Genomic DNA, 19,972 nt, shown 5'->3' with positions numbered 1-19,972 from the left:
TTAGGCATCTAAACTCTTTCTTTGAAATGACTCATGGTTAGATCATTGTCTGGTGCTTAAAGCTTCTTTACTAATGAATGGGTGTGTAGGAGTGATAGTACTGGAAATTCAACTTCAATAATTAGTCTGTCATACTGCAGTATCCTCAATAACATACTCAGTAAAGTACTATATTTTGATCTGGTGGGTACCAGTGTGCATAATCTGCTTTAACCAATCATCCTAAATGGCACTGGGGTCTACATAGCACAGCAGTATTTTGGAGATCCTAAGGAGAAAATTTCTTCTATTCTGCTTGATGTTATTCCCTGCACACTTCTTAGCGCTCCCTTAATCCACAGTAGTTACCAAGCTGTAAGGGCAAAAGGCTTGTTTCGAGTCGAATGCCATTTCTTCTACACAGAGAGCAGGCCAATTAGCATTTTTAATTAATGTAATTTAACACTTTGAATTCTTGGAACTGTTTCTTAACAGACTACATATTGGATTTTACTTGATGTGTTAGTGAATTAAATTTGATTTGATTCAATCTTATTTATATTCTGTATCATTTGTGGGCATTGTCACAGGGCAGCTTCACAGGAATATAGAATTTCAGGATGGAAATGATAGATTAAAATTAAATTTAAGATTTGAATTTAAATTTATCGCTAATAAGCCTGAGATGGAAAACTCACTGAGACAATATTAGAAAGACTCCAAGTGATAAGAACTGCAACCAAAAACTGGTCATGAGGTGAGGGCAACTTCCTGAGGCAGAATAAACCAAACCCCTTAACCTTTTCTTCCACTTGATAGTGGGATTCATGAAGTCAGGAGTCACACTGTAGACAAACCTGAGTCAGAACTGTGGTTCTGGCTAGGTTGCCTTCGGAGCCTTTAGATACAATTAACTCTACGGATTAATTACTATGCTAAATTATCATGTAACAATTGTATATAAATAGCATATCCAGTCATGGGGAGCCACACAGCAGTTTCTCTTCTTATAACACACCAAATTAAGCTCATAGAAGACCTGTCAATTTTCTGATGAGTGTGGGGAAATTCTATACTACAGTGACAGTTCAGGAAATGAGCAATGACTGGTTTGAATGGGTTATGTAAAAGGATGCATAATGGTTTCAGATAATTAGGTTATTTTTTGGCAACAATAACCAATTTTCTTTTTTGTAAATGGTCTTGGCTTTGGAGTTGAGTTTAGAGTCAACAAATTTCCGGAGTGAGAGGTCTGAATAGGAGAAGACCATAGTACAGGAGGCAGTGGTTATTGCATATTTAGTCATTATCAAAAACCTCAGCACTTCTCATATAAAACACATGTAATTGCGTTTCATACATTGAATTATAATGTATGAATGAAAGTAAGTAAGCTTCATCAGTAACTGTTACATTTATCCAAGCTGTTCAGAGGGGGACCCTGCATGTTGAAATGTTGAGGTTGCTGTGCATAGTGAACTAGTGAATTCAGAGTGCTGCATTCTGTCACATTCTAGCTGCATGCTGAATTATGCAGATGTGGGAGCATGGGATGGAATCAGCAGGAAATACAGGGAAACCACTTCTCAGTTCAGAAGGTGTAGAGCACGTATGTACTGTTGTCCATCTGTATTCAAGATGTGTTTTGCTTTTTCATGTTCTCCCCTTTTAGATTTTAATGTATGTGGTTACCTGATCCATGACTCTTGCCTGATTTATATCATGCACAAGTGCCAATGTTATAATGCACCAAATCTGTAACATGCATGTGTATGACATTAGAGCACAGTTTGTAACATTTCTTATTTGTTACAGCTGGTGGATAAAAAAAGTATTTGTTCATGAAAATTTTCTTGCTTAATTGGTTGTTTACTTGTAATAAGTTGTAATTCTATAAGAAATAGATTTGGGCCAACCCACGTAAATACCAAAATGAAAATAGTATTCCATATTAAGTAATGATTAGAGGAAAATTCTCTTAATTAGTTCATTTTAAAATCTATTTTTCAAGGAGGCAAAATGGTTGCAGTATAGACCACCATATTCAGAATATTCAGAATAACAAATTTTTTAATACATCAAGCTTTTTGTTATGATACAGATTTGTTTTGCCAGGTTTGCATTTGTTTGTTATAACCATGGGTGCTCAAATTTCATAATGTGACCTTGTTTACATGCACAGAGGATTGTCTCCATCTGTAAAATATTAATGTGTGTGTGGTACAGATAGGGCAGCATCATCAGTGCAGTGCAAATTCAGCAGGAGACATGAATCTGTTAACCTTGATGTACCTGTAAGCCAAATTTTTAGATCTACAAAGCATAATTCAGAATTGGGTGTCAGCAAATAAAAGCAATAAATGTCAGAGATGTAAAAAAAAAAACACAGAGGTATTAAAAAAATTTAATATATGAAATGGACAGTTCTTACAGTTGTTAGGCAATACTTCAGTAATGTACACTACATATATAAGCTGACACACACACATACACACTCACACTGAAGTGCACACTGGAAACAATTTTTAGATCATTGAAACAGCTCTTTTGTTCTCCTCCTTAGCTGACAACACATTGCTTCCTTCTACACTCCCCACACCAGGCCATTTTTTTTCTTTTTCATCTTGTACTAATCTAATCCTTGCTAATGATAAAGAAATTCCCTGCCTGTGTTTGGAACAGGCAATGCCAGTAAGAAGGAGAAAAGAAAGAGACAGCCCAAGGGGCAAGGCTACATTAGGCAACCAAATACTTCACAGGAAAATCCCAGTATCCAGCATAGTTTGCTACAGTGACTGAAATACTCTGAAGGCCAAAATTGAATCCACAATCTTTTCTTGAGTATGTTAAGGTAACCTATCTAGACTGTAAAACACACATATACAGAGAGAAAGTAATATAATAGTAGAGAAATATAGGATTCAGGCACAAACAACATCACCAGCAAATCTAGATTGCTGTCTTACTAATTTGTATGCCTCAAAACCCTTTAAAAATATACTTCAAACAGGAAGGAAGCTAATAAAAAAACTATTTAATACATTTGACGTTGCTGTGATCTTGACACTGTTTGGATCAGTTCCAAAAATCTAATCTTAATCTAATCTATATCTTGATCTTGAGAATGAGCTAACAAGAATCTCGGGCGGACTCATAGCCATCTAACCAGACTGACGAGCGGACAGCTGGATAGAATGGCAACCCGAAAACAAAAGAAAGTGTGCATACACTGCAGGGGTTGATGTCTTACTTACATCTCCCATGGTGTTGTATCGTATTCTAAAATGATAATCCATTTGCCCTTGCATCCTCAATAAACTCAGAGTTGATCGATTTCACAGTTACAAAAGCAGCCAAGGAAATAGACTCTGACATGTCTGCTGAACATTGACTTTTTTCACTTTTCAACTCACCCGTCACCCTAGTGGTGCCCAGCCAAGAGGCATGCAATGGGGCTGCCATATGCGCTATTGACTCACTGTCCCTCACTCATCATATTAACTTACTGTCACTTTCAGGACACACTGACTGGCATTTTTGTCCTGTATTTGATATCAGATAACTGCCCATTGCACATCCTTCCTGACTGTCAATTGATTTGACAATAGTAACTGACTGACAGAAAAACTAGAGTAGCCCCATGTTTCAGAGAATTTAATGGGGAATTTTTTCCAGACTGAAAATCTGAAATAATAGCACATATATTTCAGAAAGCTTTGATAAAAATATATGATATAAACCAAAAAGTAAACATTATATCTTTCAAAGAGCATAAATAACTATGCAGATGGGCCTCAAAAAAGTCTATTTAGAGAAGTATCCTGATGTGATCCAGGGCATCAGTTAAGTGCTGTGTTGGGGCTGAGGTAGGCAAAAGACAACTATAAACTTGACTTTCCTCTGTGTACTGAAACCTTGTCTGCGGTCAGGACACAATGGACCAGATTACTCCTGTTTCTGTTACTAGCTTCTGGAAGAGCTGCAACCTCACATGGCTGTATGTTTCTTCTGACATTTGGATGCTAGAAGAGACTGGAAACTGATTATTTTTAACCCTTGTCTTGTAGAGACCCAAGGACCTTCGGTGGGATTGTCATGTTGCAAAAGATACACTGAGCTACACTGCTAGCCAAATCTTTAGTGATTTCACAGTATGAAAGCACTGTAGCAAACTTAAAAAAACTTAAGATGTAACTTTGATGTTAGGTTGTGTTAAATGTTTAGTATCTAAGTGCAATCTATAGGTAACACTTAGGATCATGTGTAAGGGGTATATTTTCTAGATAGCTAACTATGTAGCTAGAAACATGTCTGAATTATTAAGAGTTGAATTCATGTTAACTCATACTCATAATCAAACTAGCAAGCTCCAGCATCATTTGGCATAGTCAGCTAGCCATAAAAACAAAATACATTCTAGAACATTTTCTGATTATTTGTCTAAAGATGCCTTTATGTTAAGAGTCATTGAGTTGAATACACTATGTTGCCAAATGTTTTGGGACACCCCTCCAAATCTTAATCTTTGACTCTTAACATAAAGGCCTCTTTAGACAAAGCCCAATCCCTGACAAACAACACCTGAATTCAATGATTTGGAGGGGTGTCCCAAAATTTTTGGCAACATAGTGTAGGACAGTTAAAGGGGCCACTGTAAACGTTTACCAAATGAATCATTTATTCATTGGATGTACCTCTTGGGTATGGAATAACTATTTAATGTTTGTGTGTGTATATTGATTGTGTTTTGCTTTAAATTGTCAGGACCAAAAGTCTGGTATGCAAAAGCTATGCTTTTTTCAAAAACAAAAGTAAAGCCTTTTCTTTATGGTTAATTAGCTTATGGTTAAAGTTAGGATTAAGTGTTAATTTTTTTTTATTACATATAATAGTTACATGCTATTTTAGCTGCCATTGAAGTGATGGCGACTCAATAGTTGTCCTCAAAAGCATCCGTTCTTTCACCAACCAGCTAAGACTTGCCCAGCATGATGTCCTTCCCCATTGACTGTCCTCTCTGCATGATGTGATCAAAGTTAGAGAAGCCAAGCTGTGTTATCTGAGCTTCCAACAACATTTTTGGTTTGATCTGCTGCAATACCCATGTATTTGTTTTCCAGGCTGTCGCGGGTAAACACGGGATTCTTCGTCAGTTACATACATACAATATTTGCATTACATATGTATAAACTTGGAAATGTTTTGAAACAAAAACAAATGTGTGTTTGTATGTTTGTGTTTTGGTCTATTTACTCTGTCTCAAATCACATACATAATAGCAGGTAATGATAATAACAATTATTATTATTATTATTATTATTATTATTATTATTACTTCTTCTTCTTCTTCTTCTTTTTCTACTACTACTACTACTACTACTACTACTACTACTACTAATAATAATAATAATAATTCTATGAAACCCATATAAACATATCATGTGTAAATGATTATGTACAAGAATATAATACACACATTTTATTATTTGTCATATATTTATTTAGAAGTTATGTTAACATTTATATGTGCTCAGAATAAGAATAGAATAGAATAAGAATTTAATAAAATAGAGAATAGAATAGTTTTCCAAATACTATATAAAACCATTTAGTCTCAAAAAAAGAAAAGACATTAGCATCATGTCTCAGATGAAGCTCATGCTAGTCTACATTGTAACATAAAAATGTGTAAAATACTTTTTTAATTTGTTCTTTTCAATAAAAATTCAGCTGCTCTGATCGACTCTGCCTTATCATGATTCAATTTAATTAAACCTTATTTGTGTTGTGCTTTTAACAATAGATATACAGTGATTGTAGCAAGGAAAAATCCCAGAGAAACGTAAGTAAGAATTATTTCTTAACATTATATTTTGCAAGCATTATTGCTAGCATCACATGCTCTGTGAATGCATGTGTGTACTAGTTTGTTCTAGTAACTCTTTTTTAGGGTGGGAGAGGCAGGTATGACTTGAAAATAATTCAAATGATGGTTGCTCACAGTGTAGTACACTAATGTGCCAAAGAAAATATTTTCTTGCTTGGTAGCTTACTGTAAAATATTATGTATTCGTTGTATCATTTAGAAGTAATGTGTGAAGTAAAAAAAAAAATCATGTACCTTCTGCTGTATATTTGTTCTAAGGCTTCAGAATAATGAGGTAGAGCATTATCAATTGATCTCATGGCCACTGGCTATAGATACTGGTTTACTGGTTATGGATATAGTCCGCTTACTCTGGTTCTAATGGCATCTTGATAATTTAAGACTTGCTTGATTTGTCTGAGGAGGTGAATATACTATCAAAAAAGAAGAACAGGCCATTTGTTGTCACACACACACAGACACACACACACACACTCACACACACACACTCACACACACACACACACACGATTAGATGATCTTTCCAGGATACTGTGGGTTGTGATATTACTCTTCAGTGTAGACTGCAAACAGTAATTTAAGTATTTAAGTGACTACAGGGTTCACAGTGAAGAGTAAAAGTGTGTCAATCATGTACCGTAATAAATATTATTTATAGTTATCTGTAGATAGGTAGATATAGCAGTCTAAATCATCTTAATATTGCTGGGATTAAATTATAAGATGTCAGACTGCTAGTGCAAAATATAAATTACTCTTTACAGTTAATGCTATAATCTCTAAGTCTCTTATTAGTGCAATTATTCCATTATAGCATTTTACACATACTTTGTTGGTTATGTAAGCTTCATTGTTAGGGAGCTTGTATTGCCTGTAGACCAGGAAGCATGACTTTATATTTTTTTCACAAGATGACTGACCAAGCGCTGAATATCTTGAGTACGCATGTTTGTGGTTGTAAGAACCTCATCATGGTTGGCACGCTCCTCACTGTTGTAGTCGGACACCACCTTGTTGGTGATGAGGGAGAGGCCAAAGACGCGCAGGCCACAGTGACGTGCCACCACAACCTCTGGCACCGTGCTCATGCCTGCAAAAGAGTTAAACAAATGAGAAAGGCCACATCTCACTCTGCGCTCACAGAAGTTGCTAAAATTGCTCCAGGTTTGTATATTGTGACCACTTGCCACAGATATTCAATGTTTCAAAATAAGTTTATACTTAAGTTGCAGTAGAATGAAAAACCTGGGCACTGGGTTATCCTTTGCCGAGTAGCGCATAGAACATTGTTTTTCTTCTTTAACTTTACTGTATAGTAATAGTAGTCTAATAGCAATAACAGTCTTCATTTATTTGTCTGCAAAGTGCTTAGTGATAATTGAATGTTTTAAAATGTACTTTTGAAGTCATTATTTTAATTAGTATCTGTAGAGATTTCATTAGTGCTCTTGACTTTAGTTAGCTAAAATGTAAATTGATACGTTTATAACATTCTATAGAAATCTTTAAAAATGGTAAAGTTGGTGGTCTTTTGTAGCCCATCATAATATATGTACATATCTACTGACAATTAACATTTACATTGACAATTAGCATAAAATAACATAACAAGGCAGATGGAATACTAATGAACAGCTAAAGTATCAGTTTTTGGTAAATAAGTTGGTTCACACAACATTCCTATTGTGAGTCTGTGGGTTTTCCACTTACCTACAGCATCTGCCCCCAGTAACTGGAGGACTTTACACTCAGCTACAGTTTCATACGTAGGTCCAGCCAGCATACAGTAGACTCCCTGTTGGAGGAATTCATCAAAGCCCAGATCCTTAGCTGTCTGCCTGGCTAGCTGAGCCAGGTCTTTATCATATGCATCCGACATGCAGGGAAATCGCACGCCAAACCTGCACATACACATGACCACATAAATTCAGGCAATAGAAGAAGGAGCTCTGTTGTTCCAGATCTCCTCTAGGAAGTTCAAAGCATTCAAATACAAGGATCAGCAAATAGCCAAGTTCCTCAGTTGTTTACTTATATGCTCAGATTTTAGTCTGATTCAGTTTTAAGCATTTAAAAAAAGTCTGAATCAAATGTAGTTATCCATCAACATGCAGATTCATTAGCATTACTATGCTTTCAGAACATATGCAAAGAATGGAATATTTTCAGAGCAATAACAGAACTCACAGATTTACAACACTGAGAAAAAATTTGAATGATTTATTTTAGTTCATTGAACATAATGTGCAATTTTCCACACTGCTGTTGAAACACTCACATAATGAGTTTGAGAACATGTTTTTAATGGCTTGTGCCATTAAAGTAAACATATTCAGATCATCACTGATGCAATAGAAAATTATGTGCTATTCATATGCATGCTTAAGATAATATCCAGTATGGCTTAAGAAAACCAATTGCAAAGTTTCTCAATGTGCTGTATGTATGATTTGTCAATTATTTCTCATGAACATGCTTACATGCTTCATATTTACAATGATAGAAACTTTATTACTAATAAAAAACAACAATTCACCTCTCATCATTTGGGCCACACAGAGGATTCTGGCCTGCAAAGCCAGGAATATTGATGTGATCCTTGATCATCATAATATCTCCCACCTTATAATTAGAGTTTAACCCTCCTGCAGCATTCGTTACAATCAAAGTCTCGACTCCAAGAAGGAAAAAGACACGTACTGGGAATGTGACCTGTGTGGGAAGAAATAGGATGTATTTCTTGCTGACTCAAGAAAGCAAAAGTGAAGTTTCAGATCTCTACTTACTACATATATAATATTTGTTTTTACATGCTAAAGTTCTCTATGCAGTCCTATCACCAAAATGTAGTTATTTTTATTGTATACAAATTAGCTAACTGCTTTATCTTTCTGCTTATGAAGAACAGAGAAATGTACATAAAATAAAAAGCCCTCTCACCCCACTATATTGTTCAAAGATCCAGTCATAAACATACATATCCTGAATTACAATTAAGGTCACTGAACTGTAGTTTCACTTTAAAAAAGAACAGTAAACCCTTGCACTCTCTGTTTTTTAAAAACACACTGTGTCTTTAAGGTTTAATCAAAGACTAAATCTCCAGTTCATAATTTAAGAGTGTGACATGGGACACGTGGTCTAAAAAGAGCGACATTACTGAATTGAGGTGTCTGTAGTAAAAGATTGATGTAGGTTAAACTAAGTGGTTAATTGTTAAATAAAATAAAAAGTTTGTCTGTTTGGAGGTATATGATTTATGAGTAAAAGAAAGTGTCAACTCCAACATTATTGTTCATGTTTAGCTCATGCATCACTGTATATTACTAGCTTTTAGCGGCCCAGTGAGAGGCTAGTCTGAGAGGCTTTCATTTGTAACTTTAAGGAAGTTTGTTTTATCTGCATTCCATGTTTGATTATATAACTCCCATTATATCAGATAAATCATTTGCTGTTACAAGTTACTATTTAACACATGCAATATCATTGCTGCAGCATTCACAATGAAATATCATGAATTTACCTAGACCTATATGTGATTAATGATGCTCTTTTTATATGCTGTGTTCCACATTGAGAAGAGAGAACCACCTGAGTTGTCTATACGTAAATCAGGGTATCAATCGAAATGCAAATAACCCTAAGTAAGACAGAGTAGTGTGTACATGGCCCAAGGTTTAGTGAACCAATCAACTTCTCTCTCAGTGGGTTGGGGTGCAGACAACTGATGACATCAGAGACAATGTCAGCTTTGTGGTGCTGGATGATTACTGGTGGGTTCATCATAATGGGTCCAATTTTCCCTGAATGCCAACCCTTCACACCCTTGACCACCCTCCATACAACCAAAGCCAAGGTGGGGAATTGGAATTGGAAGATTGGGTGAGGTTCGGTGTAAACTCTAGTGACTGCTGTATGTGAAATTCCTGAGAGATTAGCAGTTCTGAAATACCCAAACCAGCCCATTTTGCTTCAGTAACAATGCCATGGATAAAGTCACAGACATCAAATTTCACATCCCCATTCTGATGACTGATGTGAAAATTAACTAAAGCTCTTGACATCTTGCTGTATTATTTTGTGCACACTCTTTTGACACATGACCGGCTGATTGAACAATTGCGTAATGAGCAGGTGCACAGATATTCCTACTAAAGTGGTACAAAATAAAATCCAAAATGGTACAAAGGTGCTTTATAAATCTTTCTCATTTTATACTCTAATCAACATTGATCCATTGCACAAAAAATGTTTAATAGTTGTCAAGTTCTATATTAAAATAAAATCTTGAGCTCTTGAACAATGAATGCATTTATATTGTTCTCAATTTTTTTCTCTAGTCATTGCTGTATGAGAAATTTGCAAATACTGATTACACAGGGCATGCCCCTTGCTTATAAATCCCTGCTTTCTGTAAATACATTTGATTCTCACCATGGCAATGTCATAGCCCTCATAGAAGTGAAAGCGGCCTTTCATGCAAACACACTGCTTTCCGTTCAGCTCCCCAAACACCAGCTCTCCTGCATGTCCTGCTACTGCAGGAGTAAGAGAGAGAGAGATTATATTTCAATGCAAAATAAAGAGGAAAGTCCTTGCTGATGTGAGAATTCAATGGAGAATGTCTATAATGGTTTGAGCTGACAGCAAAGCTGCAGTACCCTAATAACAACTCTGTACATTTGTGGTGAACAGAAAATAATCTCAGAATGCACAAACACCTTGAACATTTAGGTAGATTGGCTAAAACAGCAGAAGACCACATCAGGTTCTACTTATGTCAGTCAAGAACAGAAAGCTAAGGCTGCAGTGGGCACCTGCTCAGCAAAACTGGATAGCTGAAGACTGGAAAAACATAGCCTGGTCTGATGACACAACCAACCTTGTGTCAATAGTTCAGGAAGTGGTGTAATAGTGTGCCACAGCCTGTCTGTGTATTGTTGGTAACCATGTCACCCCTTCATTGCCACAGTTAATCAATTTTCTAATGCATGGATGTCCAATCTTATCCAGAATGGGAGTGCTGCTGCAAGTGTTCATTCCAATCAATTGAGAAATCACACCACATAGTGTGTTGAAAGATCGGCCAATCAAACAGGTAGAATCAGGTGTGGCTCCCACTTGATTGGAATGACATCTTGCACTTCCAGTATGACAGCGTACCATGTCATGAAGCAAAAGTTGTCTCAAACTGGAATGAACATAACAATGAGTTCACAGATCTTCAGTGGATCACCAGATCTGAATCCAGTAGAACTTCACTGGGGAATGAAAAGGGAAATTTTGGGGAAATTTGTAGCATGAAAGAGTACCGAAAAACTGCAGGAATTGCTTACACATTGTTGTGTCAAAGTGTTTAGCTGTGGTTCTCTTTTCTCCTTACAAACATCTTAGATCTATTTCTGGTCTTGAGGCACTTGTATGAGCCAACTAAATAGTTGTTTTAATTAAAGTCAATTGCCAAATTAATAAGCATTAAAGTAAGTGTAAATGATTAACTTAATTTAGGCACATTGTTGGGAATCTTAAGAGATCATGAAGTATGCATACCTGTACTGTGTGGGAAATTGGGGATATCCATATAAGGAAACACAATCCTGTTGTTCAGCAGATCAGACAGGCCTCCAAGACCTGATCCACAGATAATAGCTACTTTTGGCTGGATGTTTGTATGAGCCAGCAGCCAGTCTACTGTTTCTTTGCATTCCTCATATTTGTACCTATAGCCATAAAAAAAATAATTGTTTCGTTTATTAATCTCAATACTTATATTTATTGGTGTGATAAGATAATTAGGTGTAAGTACTATGCTGATCATGTCAGACCACACATCATGAGGACCAAGACTACCTAGTGAACATGTAATGACAAGTAAGATCAAAAAATGTCTACAGGAATTTCAGTGCAAGTAAGAATGTAAGATCTCATCTGTAGTTGACTGACTGGTACTAGATAAGAAGCACAAAACATAGCTGTCAGTAACATCTGTTTTGGACTACCTTTCCCACCTCCATGTACACACACACAAACGAACTCATACAATGAAATGAACTGTCATCTGCAGTAACCCCCATCAAGCTCTGTTGGCAGTTTCATAGAGATGAAGAATAGTCCAGAAGAGTACCAGAAAGCCACAGCATTTATAGATAAAGTGTCCAGTACACAATAGATTAACACAATTTATGGATGCTCTAGAAATATTTAACCTTGTTCAGTTCTGTTCTATTTTATGTAGACACAGTTACAAACAGTAGATAAGTAATCTCTTCATGCCTCATAATGTATAAAGTGGGTCTCCCTTAAACAATAACTGTTGCTGTAGTTAAATGTTGTTCTTTACAAGTAACATATTGAAACCATCCTGTTTATAAGTGATCACAGAACACTACAAACATGAAGCCAACCTAGGAAACACACACACACACACAAATTTTTCTAATAATAGTTCATTACTTACTATCAGTGCATTAAATTTGACCAAACTGTGTGGGATTAGTAAGTAATAAATTAATATGTAGTAAGCTAAATGTGTCATTAGTGTGAGTAGAGTGTTTCTTATACAAAAGTGCTCTCAATACAATACTTTTTGTGTAGTTCTCAAAAAACGTCCAAGTTTCTATGTTATTTAGTAATCATACAATGGCATTGATCATAAAAGTTTATCTCCAGCTTTTATGGAGCAAATTTCATTCCAAAATAAAACTGACAGGACTGATAGTATAACTTTAACCTCGGTTTAATTGTTCAAATAGACGGACACTCCTGGAGTAAACGTGTTCTAAAAGCATCACATGACTTGGAGGTCGCGTGCTTTAGTGGGGAGGGGAGGGTGAGTCTGGCGCTGTCCGTGGTGCTACACCACAAACACACACACACACACACACACACACACAGAAAGTGTGATTAGCATGAAGCTCACTAATTCTGGGCATGTCATTATGGGACTCTGGAAAGCTCACAGGGAATGCACAATAGAGCGCCTCATTAGCAGCCACTGTAGATGAATGTGGTTCTTTTGAAAAGCTTTGGCAAACAGTGTACACTGAATCTGGAATTTAGTCATAAATCTGTCCCTTTAAGAGCTAACCCACTGGCACGTTGGTATTCCCTAAACAGGAATTGCGTCTGGCAGAATTAATCACTCTCATATACTGTAATCGGAAGGCATACATTAAAATACAGTAACGCCTCCGACAGCAGTGTGGGATCGACAGACATTACAATACATTCTTATAATTTATGGGACGCAGTAGTTAGTAGAACCTGGGCACTGAATACATTTGCTTACTTGCGCTTCGTGATTATAGAAGGTATTTTTTATAGCAAGCAATGATTACAGAAATGGCACAGAAAACAAACTCTTCAGGGAATATTACAACATTTTGAATAAAAAAAATGTGACATTTCCCCTAGCATCAGCGGGTGAATTATGAATGGTACATACCGAATACACTCGATTCTCCAAATAATCTTACCTGCACTCGCTGGATGCAGCCATGTCCGGAGCGGCTGGGGTGCGAAATTACCGAAACGCTTAGGATGAAGGACGTTTAGAGTTTCTACTACGGGTGGATTACTAGGTTAATTGTAACCAAGAGACGGGTCATGAACGCGATATCCTGACGGGAATGACGTGTTGGAGGTGGAGTCTCCGAGCTCAGCGGTTTCTTTAAAAAGTGGGTCGCAGTGATAATCCTGTTTTCTAACAGACTGAGCCGCTCACTGACCCGGAGGCAGAGCACAATGGGCACTGGCAAAATGGACAGTGAGAGTTTATCCGGGCTCACAAATGAAAAAAAAAAAACTGCTGACAGAACACTTTAGTGTTTATATAACTAAACTATTGTTTGCAGTAGCGCCCTGACTATTATCTTCTCTTAAATACTATTATCACAAGATTTTATTATTGCAGTTATAGTTACAGGCTTCTTACATCTGTATTTAGTGAATGACTTTTAGTAATGTCTATGAGTTTTCCTTGAAACCCGATTTGTTTTTGAATGTAATATGGCCACGACCAGCTTTGTTGTTTTAGCAGTGTTAATGATCATCCATTTTTATTTTTAGTCTCTTTATTTAGATAAATACATGAACTATGTACACACAAACACACACACACACACACACACACACAAAAAAAAAAAAAAAAAAAAAACCCAGAATAAAATCTAGGGAAATGTCAGTAGTGTGACCTCCTAACCTGGGGAAACTGTCCAGAAGTTTTCTGAAGTAATTTGGTATATCATACCAAGCAAACAGGAGTTCTTTGTTAGATTTAGGCTGTGTTTTATATTTTTCTCTTTCCATGAGATCCCATACTGGAATATATTATTCAGGTCTGGCCTCTGTGGAGGCATGACTGTCAGTGTTTTATCAGAAGTTTTTGTCTCCAAATATAATTTGGACAATATCACCAACACCACTGGCAGAAATGCAGCCCAAAACCAGGACAGACCCTCCACCGTGTACCAACAAAGGCCGCAAGCACCCATTTCTCCATCTCTCTCCAACTCAAAAACTCTACAATACTCTTTTCCACTGATTTCATTCCTCATGAACTCATTCTTTATGGGTTTTAGCATATCTCAGCATTTCCCCCGTTCCCCTTCCAAAAAAGTGGGTTCATGGCTGCTCCTCTTCCACACAGACCATTCCTGATCAATTTTCTTTGGATTGTAAAAGGGTCAACTGTAGAGCCAGGTTCTTGCTGGACTTCCTCTGATCTCTCAAAAAAAAGAAACTCTGAGAAACTTCTCATCAGATTTTTTAAGTTTTCTTGGACAGTCTTTTTTTTTTTGTCTTTGACCTCTCCTGATTCTTCAAATTTCTTTATAACAGTTTGAAGACCACATTTTGGATATCCAGTTTGTTTGCTGATTTTGCCTTGAGAGTGGCCTTGCTGATGGAAATTTGTGATTTTTTTTCTGTCAAATTCTGTGATCTTTGGCATTTTGAATTGAATTATGTAATTGAAAGTTAATCTTGTTAGCAAACGTCCGATGAACAAAACTCATACAACATGTGTATTTAATGCTAAAGTATGTCTTACACAAACCTAGTGTAATAGACCTTTTTCACAGCAGTTATTTTGATATGAGATTGTAGGACAAATACAAGTGTTAGCAGTTCCATTCCATTTAGGTTTAAGGTCCCTGCTATTTCAAGGGTATTTCACACTAAATACTTCCTACTTTATGTTATAGAAGCTGATTTTTCTGAAAATTTTCTCCTGTTTCTTAGTGCTGCATACAAATTTCCTCTATTCTCTGGTGGTATTCTAATAGAGACACTGAGAAATAATTATATATGGTCATTATACCATTGCTAAAACAACAAATCTAATAGTTTCCATTATAAACCATACACCATTCACTATCTAGAGAGGAAACTAGTTAAATCACTTTATATTTTCTCCATCATTCATCACTTATTCTCAGTAACTGATTTATCCAGGTTAGGCTCACCATGAATCCAAAACCTACTCTGGGAACAATGGGTGTGAGGTGGGAGAATTCATCTCAGACGGTACACCAGCCAATCCCATGACACCGTGCATGCACACACACTTAGGTGCAATTTAGCATAGCCAATCCACACTACCTGCCTGCTTTTTGCAATTGGAGGAAAGCTGGAGAACCTGGAGGAAACCTACAATAGCGCAGGAAGAATGTGTGTGGTGAAGTGCTTCACTGACTTGAGCTTAGGATTGAACCCCAGACTCTGGTGCTGTTAGGCATTAATGCTATCCATTGTGCCACTGTACTGCCTTGTTCTTTTTTAATCATAAATATGTATGAAAATCATGCTATATATTCAGAGCTATATTTTATATGTTAATTCATAAACCAAATAAGAACAATATTAAAGAGAAAGAGAAAACATTATATTTTTAACCAATAAAGAACAACAAACTATTCATTGCATTCAGTTTGAAATATGAATATTAAAAAAGCTTAAGATTTTGATTGAAAATGTAATCTGAATAATGAATCATATCATATCATTTTTGCTTCACTGATCATCATTCATTTACCAATTCCTTAGCCAAATTGGTTTTGGGTAAAAAGCTATTTGTGCTTTGTGCATTTTATTATTTACTTTCTAAACATAAAGTCCAAACAGATCTGATCACTACCATAAAATAGGACCATATAATAGTTTTATCATCTAAACTGGAAATAAAACAAAAAAGTAATAAACAACAACAAAAACAGAAGACACATGTGCTTCATACACACCATAAACCATAAATAGTGCAAAAAGAACTACAGAGGTTTACCACAAACAACCTACTGGCTGCATATTGTTACATTGTCTTTAAATCATAAGTCATATACTAATTGTTTTGTTCAAACTCCCAAAGGCTGTTAACAATTATACAGTTTAATGTAATTTACAGTGATGCCTGGAGCCAATCATCATTTAACAAACTAGTTCCATGAACATGACAATGAGTTTATTATATAATGAGATGAGTGGCCTCCCTAGTCACTAGATCTGAATACAACAAAGCACCTTTGGGATGTGCTAGAACAGCAGATTCATGGCATGAATGTGCAGCTGACACATCTGTAGCACTTATGTGACGCAATCATGTCAACATGGAGCAGAATCTCAAAGGAATGTTTCCAACACCTTGTGGAATCCTTGCCACAAAGGATTGAGTCTGTTCTGAGAGCAACTGGGGGTACTACAGTATTAATATTAGTGGGTATGTATCATAAATGTAGCAGTGGCTGCATGATATAAATAAAAGGACATGTAAACAAATGACTTGTTAAATGTCTTGAGTAAGTTACCAGCCTACAGTTTAATCAAGTCAAATGCGTTTTTATTGTCCACTATATAGTTGGATATTTGGGAATGATATTTGGTTTCTCTAGGACCATAGTGCAACACATAGCAGAACTACAAGACTACATAAAGTGCAAATACACAACAATGTGAAATGAGTGCAGGACAATAAATACCCAGGACAATAAATAAACAGAACATGGGTTATATAGTGGAAACTATTTGGTGATGTAGCAGTAATGAGTATAGCTGTAATAGGTAAAGTGTTCCCTATGCAGCTGTATCTGATGCAACTTTGTAAAGTGTGATGAGTCAGAGTGGGTTATGGCTTTTGACTAAGCCCAGGTGAGAAGCAGGGTGTTGATTAATCTCACTGCCCCACAGAAATAACTATTGCAGAGTCTACCAATGGCTACACTAATACTCCTGTACCTTCTGCTATAGGCAACTCCCCAATGCTGGTGCAACCATAGATTTCAAAATGGGGTCCTGGGACTCACAGAGGTCTCTGAGGCATAGACAATAGGTCCTTCATTTTAAAATTGTTTTACAGTTGGGGAAATTACAGCCTACTACCACTACAATTATTATTATTATTATTATTATTATTATTATTATTATTATTATTTAGTTCTTTGACAAGCCACATGAATTTAAGTGGGTTAACTTCAAATCTCAGTAACTCAAAAGGCCTGTAATGTTCAATTCAATTTAATTCAGTTCAATTTTATTTGTATAGCGCTTTTAACAAAGAGCATTGTCTCAAAGCAGCTTTACATAAAAAACAACATAAGAAAACAACAAACATATAAACAGACAAACAGTCCTAGATGTTATCCCAGGTGAGCAAGCCTGAGGTGACTGAGGCGACTGTGGCAAGGAAAAACTCCCTTAGATGGTATGAGGAAGAAACCTTGAGAGGAACCAGACTCAAAAGGGAACCCATCCTCATTTGGGTGACAGAGTGTGATTATATTGTGCATTTATGTGTAATCAATTGTGTGATGCCGATACAGCATGTGTAGAATATTATGTAAATTAATAAGGAGGTTGTTGTCGTCCATGTAAGGTTGACAGCGTTGCTTTGAGTACCCCAATCCTCACAAAGCAGAACCCGGCTGGAGCTGGTCCATCTCCGGATGCCACTGGAGCCGGCACAGTCACTGTATGCCTCGGTATGGGTAGAAGAAGGGAAACAATGGAACAGAATTAGCGTAGCTGCTGTTCATAATATTAGCAGCACTAGATGATAATGTGATACTGTTAACTTGATAATTTTACTAAATTGTGTCAGTAAAAAATACCCAAAATATCATTGCATACATGTTAAATATTGAACACATTTGAATAGAAACCCTCATGTTTAAAAAGGTTACATATTTAAATAGTATGTGTTATAAGAATAAGAATATACTAAAAGGGACCGTACATTTTTTTTTTTATAGTTAAAACTTTGAGTCAAAAAAAAAATTCTGAAAAGGCACCTCTGGACTTATTATGAAATTTCAAGTTCAAAATTCTTGTGTTTTTCTCCTGTTATAAGTGATTATACCATAGAAACGTGCTTTAAAAACATGAACATATATTTTTTTACGATTTAAATGGACTTTTGCAAATCTTCGCATCATTTTACGCATGCGCAAGACCATCACCCCTCCCTCCCTCCCTCCCGCTCAGTGTGTTATGTTGCTGTGTTGCTAAGACAGGGACTCGGCACTACTGCACGCGCCTCGCCCTTTGTCACAAGAGCAGCCTGTTATCCAATCAGCGCAGGCCACTGCAGACTTCAGCGAATCAGATGGCTCGATGTTGGAACGCGAAAGGACTTGCTGTCATGGCAACCATCAAGCTAAGAGTGTTGTGAGAAACGTGTGCATGTTGAATACGGGTTGCTCGTAAGTAATTTATTTTAAAACACGTATATTCTGTTTCTGGTGTATATATTTTATTCAAATAACAGTAAAAACAAACAACCAAAAAATATGAGAAATATTAGCATTACTTACGTGATCGTGAGGTGTTGACAGATATGAGCGGTCATAGTTATATTAGCTAGCAAGCTCGTTACTCTGTACTCGCTTATTTATTTATTTATTTATTTATTTATTTGTTTGTTTGTTTGTTTGTTTGTTTGTGTTCATTCATTCATTCATTCATTCATTCATGCATTTATTATGTTTATTTGGTTTATTAGTTGCTTGATAAATACAGAAAAATGCCATTAACTATCTGTCTGTCTGCATGTCCAACTACAGGTCAAGGTCAGGTGATTTCACGATGCTCACCTCTAAAATTCCAGTTTCGAGCTCAGCTTTGCAAACCTTGCCTCTGAAGATGCCAGAAGGAGTCAAGACTAAAGTAGTAGCACCAAGAAATCCCAAGCTGGTAAAAAGAGAAGAGAAAGATAGAAAGGTGAATAAGAAATTATGTGGGTCTGAGTATAAACAAACCCAAATAAAAAATAAATTAAAAAAAAAAAACAGGGTGCTTTTTCTCTCTCTTTTTTTAATGAATAAAAATTGAGCACATAGGTATGGCCTCCATAAAAAGGTAAATGTGTGCCTACACACACAAACAAATTCCACATGATCATACTTAATTTTCTCTTTTTAAGCTTAAATAAATAGCTGTTATTAGTTTCTGTTGCCTTTATAACATGAAAAGTCTCCTTTATCAAGCTGGATAATAATGGATTTATTTGTAAATTGAGTGAAACAAATGAAAAATTCATGAAAAATTCATGTCCTGCTCCTACTCCAAATTGTGTGTAATGCATAAGAAGTCTAACTAATGTAAACATTGACTTGATATCTATCTATCTATCTATCTATCTATCTATCTATCTATCTATCTATCTATCTATCTATCTATCTATATATATATATATATATATATATATATATATATATATATATACACATATATATATATGTATATAATACACTGTCAAATAACTTCACAGTCTCTATCTAAAACACATTTTCATGCTTGCTCACTTGTACCAGAAAAAATTGTGAAAATAATAATAATATAATAAAATAAAGAAAACAGGCCAACCCAAAGCCATAAATTAAGACAAAAGAAAAGTTGTTGTGTAAACAGGATGAGCCAGTCTGTCTGTGCATATCCATAAACAATAAACAAATGCCACAGCTGGCAGAGAATGTAGTGCTCACTTAATATTATTTATATAATATAATATTCAATATTATCATTGGCATTGTGAGTCCAAAAATTTTCAACTTTTCTTTTATAGTTTTTCCCTCATCCTTAATTTTGTGCTCCCAGCTGTCTTTGCACTTGAACCTTTAG

The 19,972-nt window shown here is 36.0% G+C and overlaps 2 protein-coding genes across 4 annotated transcripts in view; one reads left to right on the top strand and one right to left on the bottom strand.

Moving 5' to 3' along the window:
- Positions 1 to 6,313: 6,313 nt before the first annotated feature.
- Positions 6,314 to 13,556, bottom strand: pnp6 (purine nucleoside phosphorylase 6). Of its 3 annotated transcripts, none has more exons than XR_009204498.1 (7): positions 13,342 to 13,555; positions 11,417 to 11,586; positions 10,301 to 10,404; positions 8,403 to 8,578; positions 7,577 to 7,767; positions 6,644 to 6,956; positions 6,314 to 6,591 (listed from the first exon to the last, which is right to left on the bottom strand). XR_009204498.1 is itself a non-coding variant. In XM_058388415.1 (6 exons), the coding sequence occupies exons 1-6, from the start codon at positions 13,362 to 13,364 to the stop codon at positions 6,760 to 6,762; spliced, it is 861 nt and encodes a 286-aa protein (XP_058244398.1). In that variant the 5' UTR covers positions 13,365 to 13,556; the 3' UTR covers positions 6,314 to 6,759. The 3 variants fall into 3 exon arrangements, 1 of the variants encoding a protein (XP_058244398.1); XR_009204499.1 differs by lacking the exon at positions 13,342 to 13,555 and adding an exon at positions 11,866 to 11,884; XM_058388415.1 differs by having other exon boundaries at positions 6,314 to 6,956; positions 13,342 to 13,556.
- Positions 13,557 to 18,336: 4,780 nt separating this feature from the next.
- The window catches only part of hydin (HYDIN axonemal central pair apparatus protein), a 76,582-nt gene continuing 74,946 nt past the window's right edge, over positions 18,337 to 19,972 (top strand). Inside the window, exons 1-2 of the mRNA XM_058388292.1 lie at positions 18,337 to 18,555; positions 18,916 to 19,072. Of these exons, the coding sequence (XP_058244275.1) occupies positions 18,467 to 18,555; positions 18,916 to 19,072 (246 nt within the window). The 5' untranslated portion in view covers positions 18,337 to 18,466. The remainder of the gene's footprint in view (positions 18,556 to 18,915; positions 19,073 to 19,972) is intronic.

Source organism: Hemibagrus wyckioides, linkage group LG04 (assembly GCF_019097595.1).
Source record: "Hemibagrus wyckioides isolate EC202008001 linkage group LG04, SWU_Hwy_1.0, whole genome shotgun sequence".
NCBI lineage: Eukaryota > Metazoa > Chordata > Actinopteri > Siluriformes > Bagridae > Hemibagrus > Hemibagrus wyckioides.
The sequence above is the reverse complement of the archived record's forward strand: the minus strand, read 5'-3'. Positions and strand labels throughout refer to the sequence as shown.